This window comes from Leptosomus discolor, chromosome 1 (assembly GCF_034619465.1).
Source record: "Leptosomus discolor isolate bLepDis1 chromosome 1, bLepDis1.hap2, whole genome shotgun sequence".
Classification (NCBI taxonomy): domain Eukaryota; kingdom Metazoa; phylum Chordata; class Aves; order Leptosomiformes; family Leptosomidae; genus Leptosomus; species Leptosomus discolor.
The window spans coordinates 138,767,341-138,787,241 of NC_141391.1; the positions used below are offsets into that span (position 1 = coordinate 138,767,341).

At 45.6% G+C, this 19,901-nt stretch overlaps 2 protein-coding genes across 2 annotated transcripts in view; one reads left to right on the top strand and one right to left on the bottom strand.

The window, feature by feature from the left end:
* The window catches only part of DUSP16 (dual specificity phosphatase 16), a 29,300-nt gene extending 20,867 nt beyond the window's left edge, over window positions 1-8,433 (top strand). The window contains exons 4-6 of the mRNA XM_086465973.1: window positions 2,578-2,737; window positions 3,433-3,556; window positions 7,257-8,433. Coding sequence (XP_086322099.1) covers window positions 2,578-2,737; window positions 3,433-3,556; window positions 7,257-8,433 — 1,461 coding nt within the window. The remainder of the gene's footprint in view (window positions 1-2,577; window positions 2,738-3,432; window positions 3,557-7,256) is intronic.
* Window positions 8,434-18,761: 10,328 nt separating this feature from the next.
* BORCS5 (BLOC-1 related complex subunit 5) overlaps window positions 18,762-19,901 on the bottom strand; it is a 75,345-nt gene continuing 74,205 nt past the window's right edge. Inside the window, exon 4 of the mRNA XM_086465983.1 lies at window positions 18,762-19,585. Within this exon, the coding sequence (XP_086322109.1) occupies window positions 19,355-19,585 (231 nt within the window). The 3' untranslated portion in view covers window positions 18,762-19,354. The remainder of the gene's footprint in view (window positions 19,586-19,901) is intronic.

Consider the following 19,901-nt stretch of genomic DNA (forward strand, 5'->3'; position numbering starts at 1 on the left):
GCCAGCACCCCTTAGCTATGTTCTGAACAAACATGCATCGTGGCAGTCCATTTGTTAGCAATACCTTCATCACCTCTGTCCTTTATACGTGATAAAAGTTCATGACCCTGCATGTGCTTTTGTACCTGCCATTTCAGTTTTTCTTCTCTCACCTTTAAGCGCTTACAACAGTAGGTGAGCTGGTTTGGCGGCAGTATTTCAACATAGTGATCTAAAGCAGATGTTTTCATGGAAGTCGACGCTGAAGAGCTTCGGATCCCAGAAGGGGAAAGCTGTGTAGCCCAGGACAGCGAGGCAGAGATGCTGGGGATCAGGGGGTTTTCCTTGCACTCGTGAGATACCACACGTCTAGCAGCAGCTACTCATCTGGGCCAAGAACCCCATTCCCAACGCTTTCTTTCTCTGGATAATTCCAAATATTCTCCTTACAGCGCTTATGCTTTTAAACTTGTAGGTCTATGGGTGTGTGACAGCTAAATACAGTAAAGGAAGGTGTGATGGAGTTGGCTACGAAAGGCATGCTGGGTTGACGGGAGCTTGCTGGTTGAGTTGGGGAGACGGGAAGGAAGGCAGAGGGGGAAATCGGTGACATACTGGAATTTATTGTCATTGGTGAGAAGCTGAGCTTTACTGGGAGCGTGGCCTAGGAAACTAGCAGGGTAAGAAGCAGTAATGCTAAGTCCATCCAGCCCCGCCCCCCGTTTTTGTTTTTTTCTTTTTGACTATTGCTGCAGATTATATTTCTGATGATTTGCTTTGGAAGTAATTGGCCATGTAATTGGTATGTTTATGATATAATGTATGTTCATTAGTTTAAGGTGCCCACACCTTCAGGCACTCTGAATATGCTGGTGTGTGAGGGACTTTGGATGAAAGGTTGGAGGAGCTGCTCATTTTGGTCCAGGCAACAAAATTCCGTTCGCTAGAAGAAATTCATGTAAATTCCCTGCTTACAACCATTGCTGGCTGGGCTTCATGGACTTTCCTCTGCAAATCACTGATATAGATTCCCTTCTGCCCTGCAGTCCTTTTTTTTCTTTTCCTCACTGAACATTTAATTTATGTGTGCATGTATGTGTGTCTGTTCGTCCTTTCCACATACACACCGTAACGTACGTGTGGTGTACCTGTGTACTCAACACCACATATTTAGACTGCTCTGATTTGAACAAGATAGAGTTCTGTCCCTTCACCTAAATAGCCGTATCCCTGTTTCTCCTCACCAAAAGTTCTTTGTGCTTGCAGAAAAAATACATATAGGGAAGAAGTGGCCATTTGGCTTCATGACTGTATTTTCATACTGGTAGATCTCCAGTTGAAATCTGCAGTGTAAGAATTCATTCTTGCTACTGCTCCCATGGATTGACATAACTTTTCTTTTTTTATATAATTGCTATAAAAGCAAAAGGATTAAAATCAGATTTTTGGGGGCTTTTTTTTGTGTTTCAGTTTAGTTTCAGACATTAGTTTCCATAGAAATCTGGCCAAAAGCTTCCCAGTGTTTGTATTCAGTGTAACTACTGTCCAAGCATAGTACTGCATGTCACTTGCTGCCAAATCATATCTGAACCAGCGAAGTTGTTTGATCGGAATTAATCCAACCTGTTTAACTGCTTTTCTGTGTCGAGATGCTTACTTGCAGGAGAGTGGTTGGTTTTGGTAGAGCCGCCTCCAGTTCTCTAGTACCTGTTTCACATGTTTTGGCATTAAGGTGCCTGCTGCATCAGATACTGCTTTGCACAACTCTAATACAAACAGTATGGCAAGGTGCAGAAAAGAGGAGTCTTTTGGGGTTTTGGTTTTTTTTTCATTTGCAGTCATGAAAATTGACTTACTTAAAAAGCTCCGTTGCCTCTTGTACGTTGGGTCTCTTTGCTTTCTCCTGTGACAATCTCCAAGATGCAAGAGGACTAAAGACTGAAAACTGAAATACGAGCAACTAAATCGTGAACCACAAAGCGGAACTCCTATAAAACTGCAGTTAGTGCTGTGTGAAAGTGGTCTAATTCAAGGTCTTCAGCTCTTACTCAGCTCTTCCTTTCAAGGTTTTCAGTGAGTTTTGCATGTTGCCTTAGAAACAAGGAAGTCCTGGGCACTTTAAGAGGTGACTGCAGGAGGCGTCCATTTCATTTCGTATTTCTCACCAGTAGCTGTGATGGGACGACCTCGCTCTCAGATACAGGATCCAGAAAACACAGAGTCAGGTCAGCAAACTACATATGGGAAGTGTTTGGTTATGTTGGCAGCTTGTACGGTGAGAATTTAAATCAAAGTAGCAAAAAATTCATTCTCTTCGAAGTGATGCTTCATAGTAGCAGAAGGTATTCTACCATTATTTCTGTTCTTTGTTACCTTTGGTTTTATGGGCTCTGCAGTCCATATGTTATTTGGACACACTGGATGTCTCAATAAAAGTTATTCGAAGACTTGTAAGCTATGGAGTTGTCTTTTTCATAAAAGAATGCCCGTAATACAGCTAGAGCAATTCCAACACAAATTTCAGTTCAGTTTTTAGCTTTGTTATGTGCCAAAGGTACCATTTGACTTCTCTAGACTTAATCTTTCTCTGTTTTCTAGGAGCTGATGCAGCAGAATGATATTGGCTATGTACTGAACGCCAGCAACACTTGTCCAAAGCCTGATTTTATTCCAGAATCTCATTTCCTGAGAGTGCCTGTGAACGACAGCTTTTGTGAGAAAATTTTGCCTTGGTTGGATAAATCAGTCGATTTTATAGGTGAGAAGAAAATTTAAATTCTCTCTCTAAACCAGTTTCTGGATTCCTTTGTGTGTCTGCCTTGCTCTTTTGGCTGGAGAAGACCCGAATGCTTTCTGGGTGGTTTGGAAAAAACCCCAAGGATCTACATACGTGATCACCATTGCTTTATAAGCACAGAAACAAAATAACATAGGGAAATTCTGCCACTGCATGTTCCAGCACTTACGAAACAAAGACACTTTTTAAGGGCACAACTCTGCTTTCTGGCAACCTGGTAGATGCCTGATGTATGTCTGCAGAGAGCGAATTAGAAAATTGGACATGCGGATCCTGTCCTTAGCTTTGAGAAGTGAGCTAGCCAGATTTGAACTGGCCAAATTGTTCCATCATGAATGCTTGCTTTTTACTTGCATATAAAATTAGAAACAATCACCTTTCCCAGACATCTAAATAGGGTTGTTTATGTGCACATTAAAATGCGGTATGCTGTCACTGCAGTATGTTTCCTGTGTAGTCGCATGCTTTTTCTATAGTCAGTGCTATACAGTGCTAGAGAAAATAAGTGATTTTTGTTTAAAGCTTCTGTGAAACTTGCAATTAGCAGTTAATTTAGAAGTTTTGAACAATTTTAAATAACAATGCTTTCTTTGCAAACTTTTCATTATGGTGTAATGCTGCTGAGTTTGACACTTGCCCATTTCTTTGTTATGTAGAAAAAGCAAAAGCATCAAATGGCCGTGTGTTAGTGCACTGTTTGGCTGGAATATCTCGCTCTGCCACAATCGCTATTGCATATATCATGAAGAGAATGGATATGTCCTTAGATGAAGCTTACAGGTAAGGAAAAAATTTCCCTTCATGTTGGCTTGTTTTTAAGGTGCATGATAAAAGGTTGTATGATGAAGGGTAGAAGCAGACATTATTTTTTCTGTTAGTTCACTGGCCTCTTCACACTCTTGTTTTAAATGTAGACTTCCAGCATAAACAACTGGATGGTGTTGTGTAGACATCACACAGCTAATATTAATTGCCCACCTGCAAAACACTGATGTTGGTCTTTGCTCCAAGTAGGCAAATAGCTGGAATTGAAACTGTTTATTAAATGTGTGTGTATGTGCATACATGTACACATAGCTATAGCACACATATAACAGTATCTTGTAAGTTAGAGAATGGAATGGATAGGGTTAAAGAGGAGAGAACTGAGGATATTTATAATCAAACTTATAACAAATGCTAGGCTGGATCTGTTGACTGCAGTTTGGTATCTGGTAATGCTCTCAAAGAACTGCCTGCAGGTGAAATGTCTAGGAATTAAGAAAGCTTCTTTGTTGCTGTTAAAGTCAATGAAAAACTCTGGGAGAAAGTATTTTGAAGTATCAGCTCTTTGTGGCATTAGGGAATTTTTGTGGAGACTCCCTCCCTCTTCCCTCCCCCCCCCCCCCTTTTTAATCTTTCAGATCCCATTTTTTCTATGCTTGGATTGCGAACACTTGACTACATTCCAGATGGTTTGGTTGCAGTTTACCATGACTTCTGTATTTCATTTAACAAACCTGCTTTATTGCGTTGTACAGAAAATGCTGGTTTTCTTTTTGATGGGCTTTATAGGGTACTTGGCGTCGCTGTAACACGTGTTGTGCAGAAGCAGTTTGAACAATTTTGCTGGAGCCGGTGGAGAGGAGTACCCTCCAAATCACTAGTGGGTTTGCTCCCACCTTCTCTAAAACACTGATGAGGACAGAAAGATAGATGAGCATTTGGTATTCCCTTGTGGAGCATGATTTCCGTGGGGCGTTTTCTTTCTAAGCTGATGAACATAATTATGTAACTAGTGGAAAAAAAAGGTGCCTGAACTACAACCATCTCCCATGGCCATTTCCTCTAGAAATTTTCCAGAGTTTCTTATTGGAGCCTGTTGACAGTTTGGTGTTGTGCAGTAATTTCAACACGTATGGTGAAACAGGTTTGGTTAAGAGGTGGAGCTGAAACAGTTACACAGGTATAGATAATGTGGATGAATTAGTGGATGTGGCTGGATACTGTGCAAGGTACAAGCTTGAGTCACTAAAACAAAAACCTGTCTGGAATCAGGCTGTAGTGGTCTAGAGGCTAGAGCTGTAGAGTACTAAACACTTCTAAAATGCACATGCTCCAGGGAACTTCTAAAGTGCTGCTTCTGAATTCCTCCATGACATCTCTGCATTAAATTCTAGTTTGTTTCTTACCCAGAAGTGTGAATTGAGTGTGAAGGATTAATCATCCTAGGCCTTTTTCTCTTTGCACTGCAGATACTCCCAACTACTGTGAAATTTAGATTATATTTTGCTGTATTTCCTTTGATATGGCTTAGTGAGAACCATCTGCAGCACATTCCACTCATTGGTTTGGGATCCCTTGTTGGCAAAGCTTGAAAGAAAAATACTTTTCTCTGAGTTAATGAAAGTCATTAGATAAACTGTTTGTCTGACACTATTATGAAAATAAAAAGGCGACACTGTTGCTTGAAGTGAAAGATCTGAGGAAATAAAAGTTTTTAATCTTTTCTTTGGTATAATGGACTATACAAGGGAAATAAACATCAAAATTAAATGTTACGCGTGTTTTCCAATTGGAAAAAAGTCTGCATTTTGAAATGAAAACGTTTGCAAAGCCTTAAAACTTGTCGGGGGGATCCAGCAGACTTTCTTGTACCCTTTTCATTTTTTAAAAAGCTAGCTTTAAGTTTAGGACTGCCCAATATTCTGGAGTGAGATGAGGAGGAAGTGGAAGGAAAGGAGGTTTGGAGAGGTTACCAGAACACAGGCCAGAAATTGCAATGTTGACTGGAAGGATCTTGCTTTAAGTAACCAGCCCGTTAACAAGTACAGCTAGCTTTGACTGGAAGAAAATGAATGAAGACTGTCTGAATTCTTGTGAGCAAGTGCTTACCCTGCAATAAAAGCCCCCAAATTAAATGCTAAGAGATCAAGCTAAAGAATCTCTCCTGAGGAGGCTTAACTAGTTTTCTCCATTTGACAGTGTTACACTTCACGGTAGGAGCTTCCACTATCAGGTTGTGCAACCTGAGATTCCAGGTCATCATGTCAGCTCAACTGTTCCTACTACAGTTTGTTGTTTGGCAACTAAAAAAAAACCCAACATAATAAAAAACCGAAAGTTTTGTTTGATATTTTTCATGCGCTTGCCTGCATTTGTGCTAGTATATACACATATACACCTTTGAATTTTTCTCATGCTGTTTTTAATGACTGCACACCCTTCTGTACACATCCCCAGAGGTATTTTTAATATTTAATTTTCCCAGTGATACATTGCATGTGTGTTTGTACTAGATTTAGCTCTTCAAGGTTTCTTCCCTTGTTAATTCCCTTGTCATCTGTTACATCACAGTTCCGGGTATGGCTTTTTAAAAAAAAAAAACAACCAAACAAAACAAAACAAACACCACACAAAAAAACCCCAAGAACCCACAAACAAAAAACCAAGAGAAGGAGGCTTTCCATTTTACAGCCTGTAAAAAGCAGAGAGCACTTATTTAGCTGTATTGCAAATGAGACGGGTAGGACATAATGCAAGTATATTTAACTTTGGAGTATATGACATGACTTCTGATACTTAATGTATGAAAGACTAGAGTCCTGGTTTAGGAAAACATTTTAAGTGTGCATCGCGCCTTCTCCATATTCAACCGAGTATGGAAGTGCGTGCTTAGATTGGCACACGTGTGCGAGTCAGGCTGCGTCCTAGAGGGCTGGAAAACCAGGTGACTCTTCCAGTGGTTTGGTAATGCTGTTGCCCTTTACTGCTGAACACCTACAGAGCTAGAGAGCGTGTTTTTGGTTTAATGCTGCACTTGCTCCTTTCTGGTTTTCTTTTCGAGGATCATCTCAGTGGCCAATACCAGTGCCTAGTAGAAATCGCTGACATTTGCTGTGTAAGGTCAGCACATATCAGAGCTCCTTGTCTTGCCTGACAAATATAAACAGGGTAGGAAATGCTCACTGCAGTAACAACAGCATGAGAGAGGTGGAAGGAACGTGGGATTTCATCCCTTTGAACAGCGGGGAAAAGGTGGTCAGCTTTCTGCAGTGCTGGGGGGGCAGAGGTCTCTTGGCTGGAGTTCCAAGGCTGTTCATGCAGAACTTGCGGAGCTCTTAACTCTGGTCAGAAACTGAGGTAGTAGAAATCCCACTGGTGAGGTAAAATAAGAAATTGATTCACTCAAAGTTTGTTATGGACATCCAAAGAGGTTAAAAAAAAAAAAAAACCAACCAAACTTGCTTTTCCCTTTCTTAGCCACCTTTAAGTAAGCTACTGAGAGAGTTGAGAGCATCCAGCATTATCTTGTTTAAAAGCTGCTTTTTTTTTTTTTTTTTTTTTCTTTTTTCTCTCCATCCATGTTTCCTGTGCTTGACTGAACCTCAGTCCAGGCATCCTGACAAGTTAAGGTTAGGCTGTTAACATGTATTCGTATCTCGGGTCTGAGCAGCAGGTCCTTAAATTAACTCTTGGTTTGTTTGTCCCCTCTTTCCAGATTTGTGAAAGAAAAAAGGCCAACCATTTCTCCCAACTTCAACTTTCTGGGCCAGCTGTTGGACTTTGAGAAAAAGATCAAGAACCAGAGCGGTCAGCCGGGACATATTAGTAAGCTGAAACTTCTCCATTTGGAAAAAAGCAGCGAGCACGTGCTGGTCCCAGAAGGTGGGCAGAGCAGCCTCTCCGTTAACCAGCTCTGCATTACTGCTACCTCCGAGATCGTGGAACAGAAGCCGATGGACTGCGGCAGTGCACCACGCGGGCACTTGTCCCCTCTGGAAGACGGCCCGCTGGTACAGGGCATAAACGGACTGCACGTCTCCTTAGACAAGGTGGAAGACAGCAACCGGCTGAAGCGCTCCTTTTCTTTGGATATCAAATCCGTATCCTACTCGGCAAGTAGCAGCTGTGTGACTGCATCGGTTCAGGGCTTTGCCTCCTCGGAAGACACCCTGGAATACTACAAACACGCGACTGCTTTAGAGGGCAGCAGCAAGTTGTGTCAGTTCTCCCCTGTCCAGGAGGTCTCGGAGCAGACCCCAGAAACCAGCCCAGACAAAGAGGAAGCAAACCCTCCCAAGAAACCCCAGAACCCCTGGCAGCTGGATAGCCAGAGCAAACGGCAACACCTGGGGAGAGCCAGCGGCAGTGCCACCACGCAGCGGTCGCTCCTGTACCCGCTCCACCGCAGTGGCAGCATGGAAGACAACTACCGAACGAACTTCTTGTTCGGCCTCTCCACCAGCCAGCAGCATTTGGCGAAGTCTGCTGCCGGGCTGGGCCTCAAAGGCTGGCACTCGGACATCTTGGCTCCTCAGACATCGGCTACGTCCCTCACCAACAGCTGGTATTTTGCAACCGAGTCCTCGCATTTCTACTCTGCCTCCGCCATCTACGGGAACAGCACCGCTTACTCTGCCTACAGCTGTAGTCAGCTGCCCACGGGCTGCGACCAAGCCTGTGCTGTGCGCAGGAGGGCAAAGCAGGGTGACCGAGGTGACTCCAGGCGGAGCTGGCATGAGGAGAGCTCTTTTGAAAAGCAGTTTAAGCGCAGAAGCTGCCAGATGGAGTTTGGGGAGAGCATCATGTCAGACAACAGATCCAGAGAAGAACTGGGGAAAGTAGGCAGTCAGTCGAGCTTTTCAGGCAGCATGGAAATCATTGAAGTGTCTTGAGGGGCAGCAGGCTTGTGTGACTGTATCGGAGTTGCTTTCTCCTCAAGGCTGCTCCCCCAGTGTTTGAGAGGTCCCTGTAAATCTGGAAAGAACAAACTTTGTGCAAAAAGGTGGGGGAGGGTGGGGAAGAAACGCAAGGCTTCAGCGTGAACACAGCGACCGGATTAGTATGACAAAGAAATGACAAGTGAGCATCTGCCTGAGGAGACCAAGCGTACCCAAAGCTGGGTTTTTCTTCTCCCCTTTCCTGGAGAAAGGCAGAACGTTTCAAAGATCTTTCCCTGACAGAGGAAGCAATTACATGCAATGGATTGCACATCCTTTCAGTGGTTTTTAAAAAGGAAACTCTTTTGTTATCAAACCCTTTCTCTGGTTCCACGGAAACACGCTCCTGCCCATCAAAGCTAGTTTTGTTCTCCCCTCCTCATGCCCCATCTATTCACCAGTGCACCTTAGCCCTGACACTGAGCCAACCTCTGGAGGGAGACCTTTTTCCCATAAGAAAGGAGACGAGGAGCGATTCCAAAGGACGTAGGGACTGGTTACAGCAAAGCTGGTCTGAAAATACAGTTCAGACAAATGTAAATACTGGTGTAACTATTGTTCTAATGGATAGGCTTTAGGTGATTTGCTAGAGAGCTGCTTCAGAGAAAAAAAAACCCAGTACCTCAAAAACATAAAAAATAAACTAGGGCTTTATGGCTGCCAGATGCTGGTAGTCAGTTCATAAGCAATGTGAACAAGTAACAACTAGCCACGTTTGATTTTTTTTTTTTTTTTTTTTAAAGCTGTCTACGCACAAGTGTTTCAGTTGGCTCAGCAGCAATTGTTCAAAAAGAGGAATGAACCATACTTAGGACTGTTTCCCCCAGTCTTTTGAAACATAAAATAAGCAGTATTTGTATTTTTGATATTAAGCTGGCTTCTGGGAGAGGGGTAGCTGCTTTAGCTTCTAAGCTATAATGGAGTGGTTAATGCTTAGACTTACGTGCAAGAGAAGCGGCTGATACAATACCACAAAATCCTTTTCTTGCCAATTGACAATTCAATAGATGGCTCTTGAAGGCGCTTTTTTTTTTTTTTTTAAAAGCTAAAATTTAGTTGGGATGGGCTTTAGTCCTTAACTGAGCAGTACTGTTAAGGAACTGGTCTATATATATGGTTCCAGTCATGCATGGGGCGAGGGCAGTTCAGGTGGTTGGGTGTTTTTTTCCATCCCAACATCCTCACCCAGACTGTGGGGACGTGGAGATAGAAGCTTCTCATTAGTTTTGCTGACTTCTTCTGAGAAAGAGCAGTCTGGCTGGCTGTCCAAGGAGAACAGAAGGGGACCTCCAGCATCCCATCTCATAGTGCGCTGTGCAAGAAAGGGGGTGTGAGAAGAGACAGCTTTAATGGGAAGCCTGCTCCCCTCCTGCCCTCGCAGCTCCAAAGGAACTCCCATCCTGGCCCTTGTCCTCTGTCCCAGCGTAGGGTTTGGTTTCCCAGCGTGCTGACGCGTGATTTGGCTGCAGATGCTTCTAGCTGTGCTGCTGCTGGCCGGTACGGCGTCCTCACCCTCGCCACCCCAGGGAACGCGCCAGCTCAAGGAGGTGTCGCTTCCCTGCTGCCAGCGGGGGCGTTTCATGAGAGATTAGGCACAGCTCTTCTCGTGTTGTTTCTGACAGCAAACCAGCTGCTTCCCCTCCAGCTCGCCATTCCTGCGGTACCTCGGCTGCCGCTGCTCAAATTGTTTTATGTGCACGCACTGCTGCAAGAGGTTTATCGTCAGCGAGGGGTGGTAGCAGAGGCACAGCGTAAAGCTTCATCCTTCCTGCTCCCATGGGAGCTGCACACGTGTTCTCTCAGTCTTCCCCAGCACCCCTCAGAGCATGTGTATCAGGGAGGAACTGTATTGGTTTGTCCCATTTCAGTGCAGGCAGCTGAAAATTGTAAATCACATGTAACAAATACTTACCCCTGGCCAACAGCTTTAAAAAAAAAATTTGTCAGCGGCAAACTGAAGCCCTAATTCAAGTCAGCAGCTTGGGTTATGTTTGGTTTTTTTACTGTACGTTTAGCTAGTTTGTGACTCAAATCTCAGGTTTTACTATATTGAGAAGTGGAGAAGATTTTGTCATTGTTTTATTTTGTGGCTAGGATGTGACTTTAATTTCCTACAGCGGACTGTTGAAAATAGCACTGAAAGCTACAGCATTGGTTAACTTGATCCTGAAAAGTGCAAAAGGCACAGAGGGGCAGCACCAGGAGGAACTGAAACCAGAGGCTGTGTTTGTGCCATGTGTGCAAGATGCTGGAAGAAGGGGTAGTTGGGGCGAGGGATAGGTTGACACCACACCAGCAAGCACGTCAGGTCTTGGCTATTGGTTAAACATACTGCCGCTCGTCTCTGTTTACAGATCCAGTGAAAAGAATTACAACTCTTTTCAGCATACATACACACTCTGTGTGTGTGTGTGTATACCTGTGTAAACGGTTTAGTAGTGCTCCTCTCAGCCGGATTTCAGTAAAAGCCCGTGCCTTTCATTTAAATCAGTTAATGGGGGTTAACACAAATCAATCCCTAGAGGCAGAAACAGAATCTTCCCATCTTTTGTGCTCCTTCACCGGTGTGTGTTCTCTCCTTGTCTCTGTACATATAATTATGTCCATTTGGGTTAATCGCCTTCTGAGGAACTGAAATCTGGTCTTCTGGCTCCTTGTGATTTCCAATACGCTATAGTCACTGAATGAATCAAAGCTGTAGGCACAGTATTTTGAGGGGACAGGTTCCCGTAGGAGGAAGCCTTAACCCCATGTCCTGCACAGGGTGGGGCCCTGTCTCCCATCTGAACTCGTGTCCTGTACCTGAACAATGCTGGAAATGGTTTGTAGAAGTCTGGAAAGCAAAGTGGAGGGTGTAAGGGGCCGGGGGAATGTGTACATGTTCAATATGAAGATAATGTTCTTTGGTGTATGGCAAGCTGTTTAAATGGTTCAGAGAGATGCGAGTTTCTCATCATGTTGTGTCATGAGCATTACCTGTATGTTATGATGAAATAAAATCAGAAATGGTACCTGTTTATATAGAACAGCTGAGGAAGGAGCCTGTGTGCCTCTGGTTGTGAAGCGCGCGTTACCTGCCTGCAGTCTGACCTGCTCCCCTGCACTAGCAGGGGGCTCATCTGTATCGTACGCATCCTCCTCTGCGGCCGCGGGCCTGTTCATGAATGACACAGACGGGGTAGCTTTAGGCCGCTTGTCACAGGCAGCGGTGGTTTTACAGCACCGGTAACATTTTAGGCCTCTTACCTTTCCTGTTTACCCTCCCCCTTCTGCTCCCTTGAACAGCAGCAGGGGCCCGTCTCTGCATTAACACCTTGTGGTGTCCAGTACTGTTGTGAGTAAACTTTTCCCAAGGCAGCTGTGTTAGTCCTCCTGAAGCAAGTATTTCAAATTGATTAAGTTACCTAGAATGAACACCATGTATTTTTCTTGCCTCCCATACTTCTTATGTGAAGAATAATTGCATTACTTTTGTTTAAATACCTGTTTTGATGGACTCTGCCAGGCAAATTCAGAGCAACTTCTGATTGCTCCTTTAGATAATAGCTTCTCCAAATGTAGCATATATTAAACTTAAATCCTGCAGTAGAATACGGCTGCTATGGGTATATCCTTAGACAGCAAAGCCTACAAGTTTGTGTAATGGCATTTTCAAGCTCAGGTGCAGTAACAGAAGCGTGGGGGTTTTTTGGGGTTTTTTTTTAAGAGAATTTCAAAGCATAATCCCAGAAAGGGAAGTGCAGAATCTTTTCTCTTCTCTATAAGAGACCATACCGTCAGCCAGCACACAAGTAACAACCTGCATGAGCTTCTGTGCTTACTTTCTACGACCAAGACGGACCAGCTCATACAAAGCTGGCATCCATTGCATGGTAAAACAAGAACCATGCACCATACTAGACCTAAAGAAGACCTTGTTAGCCTACTGCACAGGTTGACTTGACCATCTTCTAAGATTTGCCTGTTCCAGCTTCCCTACCCTGCTCCAAGGTCCACTTCTGATCCCAGTAGGTCAGACTAGCTCCAGCTGTTCCGTCAAGTACTGTTTTTTGAAGCATTCACTTTAGCTTTCACCACTCCTCCTTCTGCCTGCTTTGCAGGACCTGCTCCGCTCTTGTTCCCTTTGTCCCTCCACTCTTGCCCTGGCCAGTACACAGCTCCATCTCCAGTCAAAACTCTAGAGGCAACTGAAATGTCTCTCACACATGTCATCAACATTTAATTTTCATTTCATTGACGGGCATTACTGGGAAGAGGTCCTTGATGTCACTAGGCTCTTGATGTAGCCATCACAGTTACATTCCTAGAATGAAGTGGACTGAAAACAGGGCAAACCTCCCCCCCTGCACGAATCAGGTAGCCCTACTTTTGAGGGGGCAGGGAAAGGGAGAGGTGGGAATAAGAGAGAGAGTAGCAATGCCGTCATTTTGTGAGCTGCTGTTTTTACGAACAGTATGTTCATCACCTCATTAGGCTTTGACTCACAGCGTAATTTATAAATTGATTTCCACCAGAAAGTGGTGCCATCAAAAACCCAGGACAGTGGCCTGGCACTTCTCCTGGGGATGGTACTGGAGCCCTAATAAGGCTGTAGCTGCTGCTTTTTAAATCTGAAAAGACTGAGCTTCAGCCAGACTCACCTACCTCGACATTTTAATTAGCCACACCCTGACTAAACAAGGACCAACCTAGCTAGCCTGTTATTTGTTCTTAAAGTTTCTGAGATAAAAAGTAGAGTTATTCTAGTACTTCTAGACATTGTAGCCTTATAGTACAATACCACTATTATCTACACACAATATGCCACAACTGGGAATTCAGGTAGAAGAATGGTGTTCATAATACATCAGCTTAGCCTGCAACTGGCCTTTCCCTTTGAACCAAGCCTACAAAGAACTACTTGGGCCCCAGTGGTTGCTCTGAGGCAAACTGAAGTGTTTCTGCAGCAAAGCCTTCAGCTAATTCTGCACTTTGAGATTATTAATGGGAGCCACTATGAACGAAAAAGGAAAGGGACCTATTTCTAGCCTGCAATAACCACCCCTCTAGGAAGGGGCTGCTTTCTGGCAGATCAAGTGCTGTAAAACAGCCATTTAAGGCACTGCCCTGCTGGAAGGGATTGCTCGCTGTGAGGTGTGGATTTCAGCTGCTGTTTACAGGAACCCTTACCCCACTGCTGTACAAAGCCAAAGTCTGATACACTACAGGCAGTGACAGGGCTGAGGCCAACAAAACAAAAAAACCCTATAAATTTGTCTCATTTTTTGTTCAGCACCCCCTGTGCAGCAGGTGAGTCCATCACCGCTTTGCTTTCGCAGTGCCAGGACAACAGCTTTCTGCTGCAGGTGATACATTCACTTCCTCTCCTCCAAACCACCGATTTTCTAAGTTTATTAGAATAACCTGTTACTTGCAGAGAACAGCTCCATCTCAAGATGTACTCAAAGATAAGCTGCCCTAAGATGACCAGGTTCCCAGATGCTCCTGCCACCTCCTGGGGGAGGGGGTGCACACAGTGGGCATAAGGTGCTTTGCAGATCACAGGGCTGTTACTGCCTGTCCACCATCAGCTCCCTGAAACTGGGGCTGGGATGCCCTTTTGCTAGCTTAGGAGTTGTAAGCTGCACTGGGAAGTGCTCTCAAATCCATCTCTGTATAGAGTAGCTGTTCACATACCCAACTAGGAGTCATGTTTTGACAAAGTCTACAGCCCTCCTCATCTAATCCTGGTTGTGCTACTGTCCTCCAGTAGGCCATCATATTTCATTACCTTCACAGCTCCCTATAAGGTCAGTGATCAATCTCCATCTGTTAAAATACAAAGCTTTCAAAAAGACAAAAAGGGTTATTTTAGGCAGCTGACATTAAGAATCGCCCTTTGAATGCTCCTCTCCTCTCCCACACCTTAGGATGACTAGCTCTGCGATGCTGTAGGTCCGCTGAGCACACCCATCACCACCTCAGACCTACCCTGGCTTTGGGGACTGCTGAGTGAGTTGTTCTCCTTTCTGTGTCACCTGCTGTGCAGGCTGTCCCCTGCAGGCTCACGTTATGAAGAAGTTAAAACCTAACTGTGGCAGCTGAAAGCAAGCCAACAAACCCCAGAGAAGTGCCGCAGACCAGCCGAAAAGAGGCTGAACTTTGGCTAAAAGTGCAAACTGACCCATTCAGTGATGTGTGAAGAATCAGTAAGAGAAGATGAGCAGCCGGCAGGGCAGGGGCCATCCTGAAAGCCAGCCTGCCCAGGGCTGCCCAGCCCGAGTTCCTTCTGCGATCTGGCAAAGAACTGATGTAAAGCATCTGTCAGGACACGGGTCTCTTTTTGACAGGGAGGTAAGTGTGGGGGGAAAAAAAAAAAAAGAAATGAGGAATACTTTGCTGCTTATCTTTAGTCTTCCTGCTGAATCTTAGGAAAGCTGCTGGGTGGGTGCACATAAGGTGCAAGTGCCCTAACGAAACAGGCAGAGAGTGTCTGGCACCACTTCCTGCTTTGCGCAGGAAAGCTGCAGTCTTACCCAAGTGTCCATCAATCCCAGACCCTCCTCTACCTCCAAGAGGCTACCAGCACAGAAGAGGAGGCAGCCAGCTGAACTACCGGCCCACCCCACTGCTGGCGAGTCACAAGCATCGCTGCACACATCATTATTTAAACCGGACATCACTGCCAACCCGAACTGGGACAGCATCCAAAAAACCCAACATTTATTTTCATTTAGGGACACACATTTCTTTACAGCTTCAGGGCAGAGGCAGCCCCTGTGCAGCTGAAACCGGCCGTCTCCATGGCACAAAGGTGGGTTCTGCGTACAAAGCAGTAAAGCAAAGATACAACCTCCCACGCGAAAGCGTGTCTACTGTCCACAGGGGTAAGTGGGGCGCTGTAAACGAAGAATAAGCAGGGCGAGTGGAGAAACACCACACTTGGAAAAGAGCGATACCAAACGTTTTAATGCTGGAGCTGTGGAACACATAGCATGGAGGGAGCTGAAAGCAGAGCAAATCTGTGAACAGGATAACCCACCCATACACCAAGGAGCGCTCAGCCACAAGGCTGGTAATCAGAATACACTCCGGCGGCGCAGGAACAGGAGGGACATTACAACAGGACCTCAGGAAACCACTGGCACGCAGTCTGAAAGAGAGGGGCTGGCTCATGCAATGACTGGGCCTGTGAAAATGTGTATTTCTACTCTTTCTGTGTAAAAGCTTAGAGGAGGGGAAAATACGCTTTAAATACTTAAATATATTTAAATATATTTAATTTAAAATACATCTATTTAAAAAATCCCAAAAACTCTTTTCTATCCCCTTCACCAGATCTTCACAGAAATTGCCCCGCAGATAGGTTAGCACTTTAGCACCCTGTCAACGCATTAAATTACAAAAACAACGGAAACAACAAAGCAAACCTCTTCTGCACGTGTAGCACGCTGACCAGTGTAGGATGCAAGAAGCACCAGTGGCAGCACAAAGCAGGGGTCGCAACAGCAGAGTCGGGGGAAGAACCAGAGCAGCTCAGGCCGGTGAGAAACCACAGACCCAGAGGCTCACCCTGTTCTCCAGCGTTTCAGAAGGCTGTGTATCAAGAAGCTCAGCCTGTACCCTGGACCACACACCACCTCAGAAAGCAGAAAAGGGCGGAAATGTTTGTTTTCAGTGGAGCATGACAGATTATTCTCCCTTCACAGCACTAACTTTCTGGGAGAAGTAATGGTTAGTACATGTGTGAGAGATACCTGAGGCCTTCTCCAACAGTGTTTGGCTTGGAAAAAGGATATTCATAAGCAGAAAGGTAATTCCAGTCACATCTCAAATCTCCTGCTAAGATGCAGGAAAGGCTGGAAAGCAACAGTCTCATGTTGAGCATCACCTACTCCGAGATGGAGCCGACAGCGGCACACAGAGCAAAGCGAATGAGGAGCAGCCAAGCAACAAACAGCAGCTCAAGAAGACATGGCAGGAAATGTCTTCCCCTCGGTGAGAGGTCCAAAGACTTACAGTTAATGCAGCCAGTGACAATGTTTTAAATAAAACTGTAAACCGTCGTTTGAGAACATTTAAGAGGGTGCACGCTATCTTACAGTACCCACATAACACTTTATCACCTGTGGAATAAAGGTGATGACCCCCGTGGTTTGGAAGAGGTCGGCCTTCACGTTTCAGCTCCGATTTCTTTCTTAGTTAAGCTATTAACATTTTTCACAACTTACCCTTGCTGCTCAGAAAGCTCTAGCTGGGAGGCCCAGCAGCATATCCCCAAACCTTAAAGGCCAGCGTTCATAGGAACAAACATTTTCTCCCATTATCAGCCCAATACCTAGCTGGTTTATAGCAAATAAGGAAGGAACTGATTTGCAGCCCTCGCTCCTGCAGCTTTCAGATAGGAATACTACTCACTTGCCCTCATTAGCACAGCAAGGAGCAATGCTTTGATCTGATACTTACTAACATGAGGCCAAATGTCTAGAAGCTTTACAGGAGAGAGCATCCGCAGCCTAGCCCCTGCCTCAAGATCCAGTATCAGGATCTTCCCACCAGTATAGGCTTCCAGCACACCAGGGTGTGGGATATCCATGATCCTGTCTGGGAGACAGCTGAATGTCGCACATTCTAAACTTCCAGACAGCATCATCTGGACAAGGAGGACAAAAATGCCTGCAGCCGCTATTTAAAGCTGCTGGATATTCTGGTGTGTCTGACAGCAGGAGGCAAAGAAATACTCCATGATGGACAATGAGGACCCTCAAGGGCACGGCCATGACAAGCAGGTTTTCATAGGTTGTGAAGTCTCATGTAAGCTTTTAACAAACCAAGTATCAAATACTGCAGGACCCATGAGCAAGGATGGAAGCCTGACACTACACCTTGTGCAACATACAGCATACAGCTATGTATGTACAACTGTGTAACGTCTCTGGGGTGGAAGCAGCAGATGAGGCTCACTCTGCTGTCTTTACTAGAAAATCTCCTGCTGAGTTCCTTGCCCTCTCTAAACAGTCAATCACTCTTCCCAGGGCATCATTCCAAGGGGCTTCATTTCTATGGCACTCTGCTTTCAGACAGTGTTCAGTGGGCCCTGGAGTCAAATCACTGCTACAGTTCACGTACACATCTAAGTCGGCTCCAGTCTGCATCACAAAAATTCACTCTAGGCTATGTGGCCTTTGGGAATGCAACAAGAGAATGGCTTGTTGCTCCCTGCCGCCAGGCAATCATTAATACCATCAAAAACCTACTGCGCTCTTATTCCCAAATGCTCAGAGCCAATCTTTTGCTGATTAAGTACTCTTAAGTACTATGAGGTATCGAAGGAAGTTGCCTTTGGGAAGTCACCTAGCATTGTGCTGTGCTGGAAGACGGGCTGTCACCCACTCTCTCCGTTAGGGTTGTCCTTACCACTGGAGCTGCGCTCCTGACACACAACGGCCCTTGGGGTTCACGGGCGCACTTCAGCCTCCTCGCCAGCAACAGCATCCTGGGACTAACGTAACACACACAGACCTACCCTTGACCCAGCAAACCAAAGGCTCCTCACTTCTGGTTTCATGCTCCTCCCGCTGCGGACAAGAGCTGCCACACAACGGTGATGCCAGCTGTTAAACTCTATTTCTAGATCTGTAAATATTTTTACAGCAGCGTGTAAAATATCTCCCGGTTTTATACAGGGAGAAACCAAAGCTCGGAGAGGTGCTGCACATCGCCAGCAGCCAGTGGCGGACTTGGCCACCAACCCGTCTCCTGCAGGCCAGCCCAGACCCAGGCAATGTGGACATGCTGCCTGCCTTCCAGCACGGCCTTCGGCTTGGGAGGAGGCAAGAACATCCTGTTGCCTTTGGAGCAGTTCCTGAGCACGGTCCCAAAGGGCCACGTGGTTTCAGTCATTAAACACCGTGCTCAGGCAAGCTCTCAGCGTGATGGCAGCTAAGCCAACACAAAGACCCAAAGGACTTCTGGTGTCTCTCCCCTCCTCCAACTCCATACGCTTGGAGGTAAAGAAACAACTGCATCCCTCTGGTAGAAAAGACAGCACCAAGACAACTAGAGTGTCCCAATAAAAATAATAAAAAAAAAAAAAGACACCTCGTGTCCAACTTTGGGATGCAAAGTGAGCAGGTCAGTACCAGTGCCTGCCAGAATCACTGTGCAAGGTGACGGACACAAAATGCCACCAGCTGGGGCGTGGGGACATTGCCAGGGCAAGGGGGAGAGGAACGCTAAGGCTTGCTTAACATTAACAGACATACGTATCTGGAACAGTTATTACTTTACAGACTTATAAATTAGTAAGCCCATAAAAACAGGAGCCTCAAGGAGGACATGCCAAAACCCTGCCACGCAAACCGTGTTAATTATGATAATAGGCAGATTTTAATAAGCCAGTTCCTGGCTCCTGCACTTTCACCTATAAAACACACGTATTTCTAAGGCCAGGGGATCTCAAAAACACCTGCCAGACATCTAATCGTCTAAAGCCCAGTGGCACAAAAACCATGTCAGAGGGTTTGTCACACCCTGTATCCCTTTCAACTTTTCTAGTAAAAAAACAGAAATCAGGTGAAAGAAAACTCCTCCTCTAGTCACAGCAATGAAACAAATGTCTCGGCACAGGCGGTGGTAGTGGCAAAGGAGACAGAAGGGCAAGAGGAGGGAGATGAAAGAACGGTAAGTCATCTTCTCCAGACGACAGGACCAGGGAGCTCCTGGATTCCTGGCTGTGCAGTTCTGGCAGCTGACGCTGCTCTTCCTCCGATGCCCTGGCAGAGAGTCAGGCAGCACTGCCGTCCGCTTCAAACATCTGCCAGTCCAGCTCGCTGGAAGCGCGTCTGTGCTGAGCACTGGAGTGCAGAAGGTGAGGAGGGGGAGCCTGCCGGATCAGCTAGGACTTTAGCTCCCGGTCGGGTTTCATGCTGAAGGGCTCCAGCCTCTCGCTCTCCGGCAGCATGCTGTTCAGCCGCTCCATCAGCGGGATCGTCTGGTCGATGCCCATCTGTATACGGCGGAGGATGGCAGACATTTCATTGACCTTCTGGATCTGCTCCGCATACTTGGCATACTTCTTCTGGCGCTCCTGCATGAAGCTATAAAGAGTTTCCACAGAGAGGTCCATCTGTTTAAAAAGAACAAGCAGAGCGAGGCACATTAGGCCAACCGTTACCGCAGGCCTTTCAGCACGCTGTCTTTCCTAAAAGCAACCAAGAAGCACCTTAGATGCCCCCACTGGAGATACCAGCCAGGTACAAAGGAGCTCCTCTCTAGGTACATAACCTATTTTTTGTTTGTCATGAAATGGGATGTTTAATAGCTGTATACCAGGCAAGACATATCACCACCTCAGTTCTGCACCCAAAGACTGAGTATTTGATCAGAAAATTCTTTTCTTACAGGGCTGAAAGCCAACAGGCACTGCCAGGGATTTCCCAATA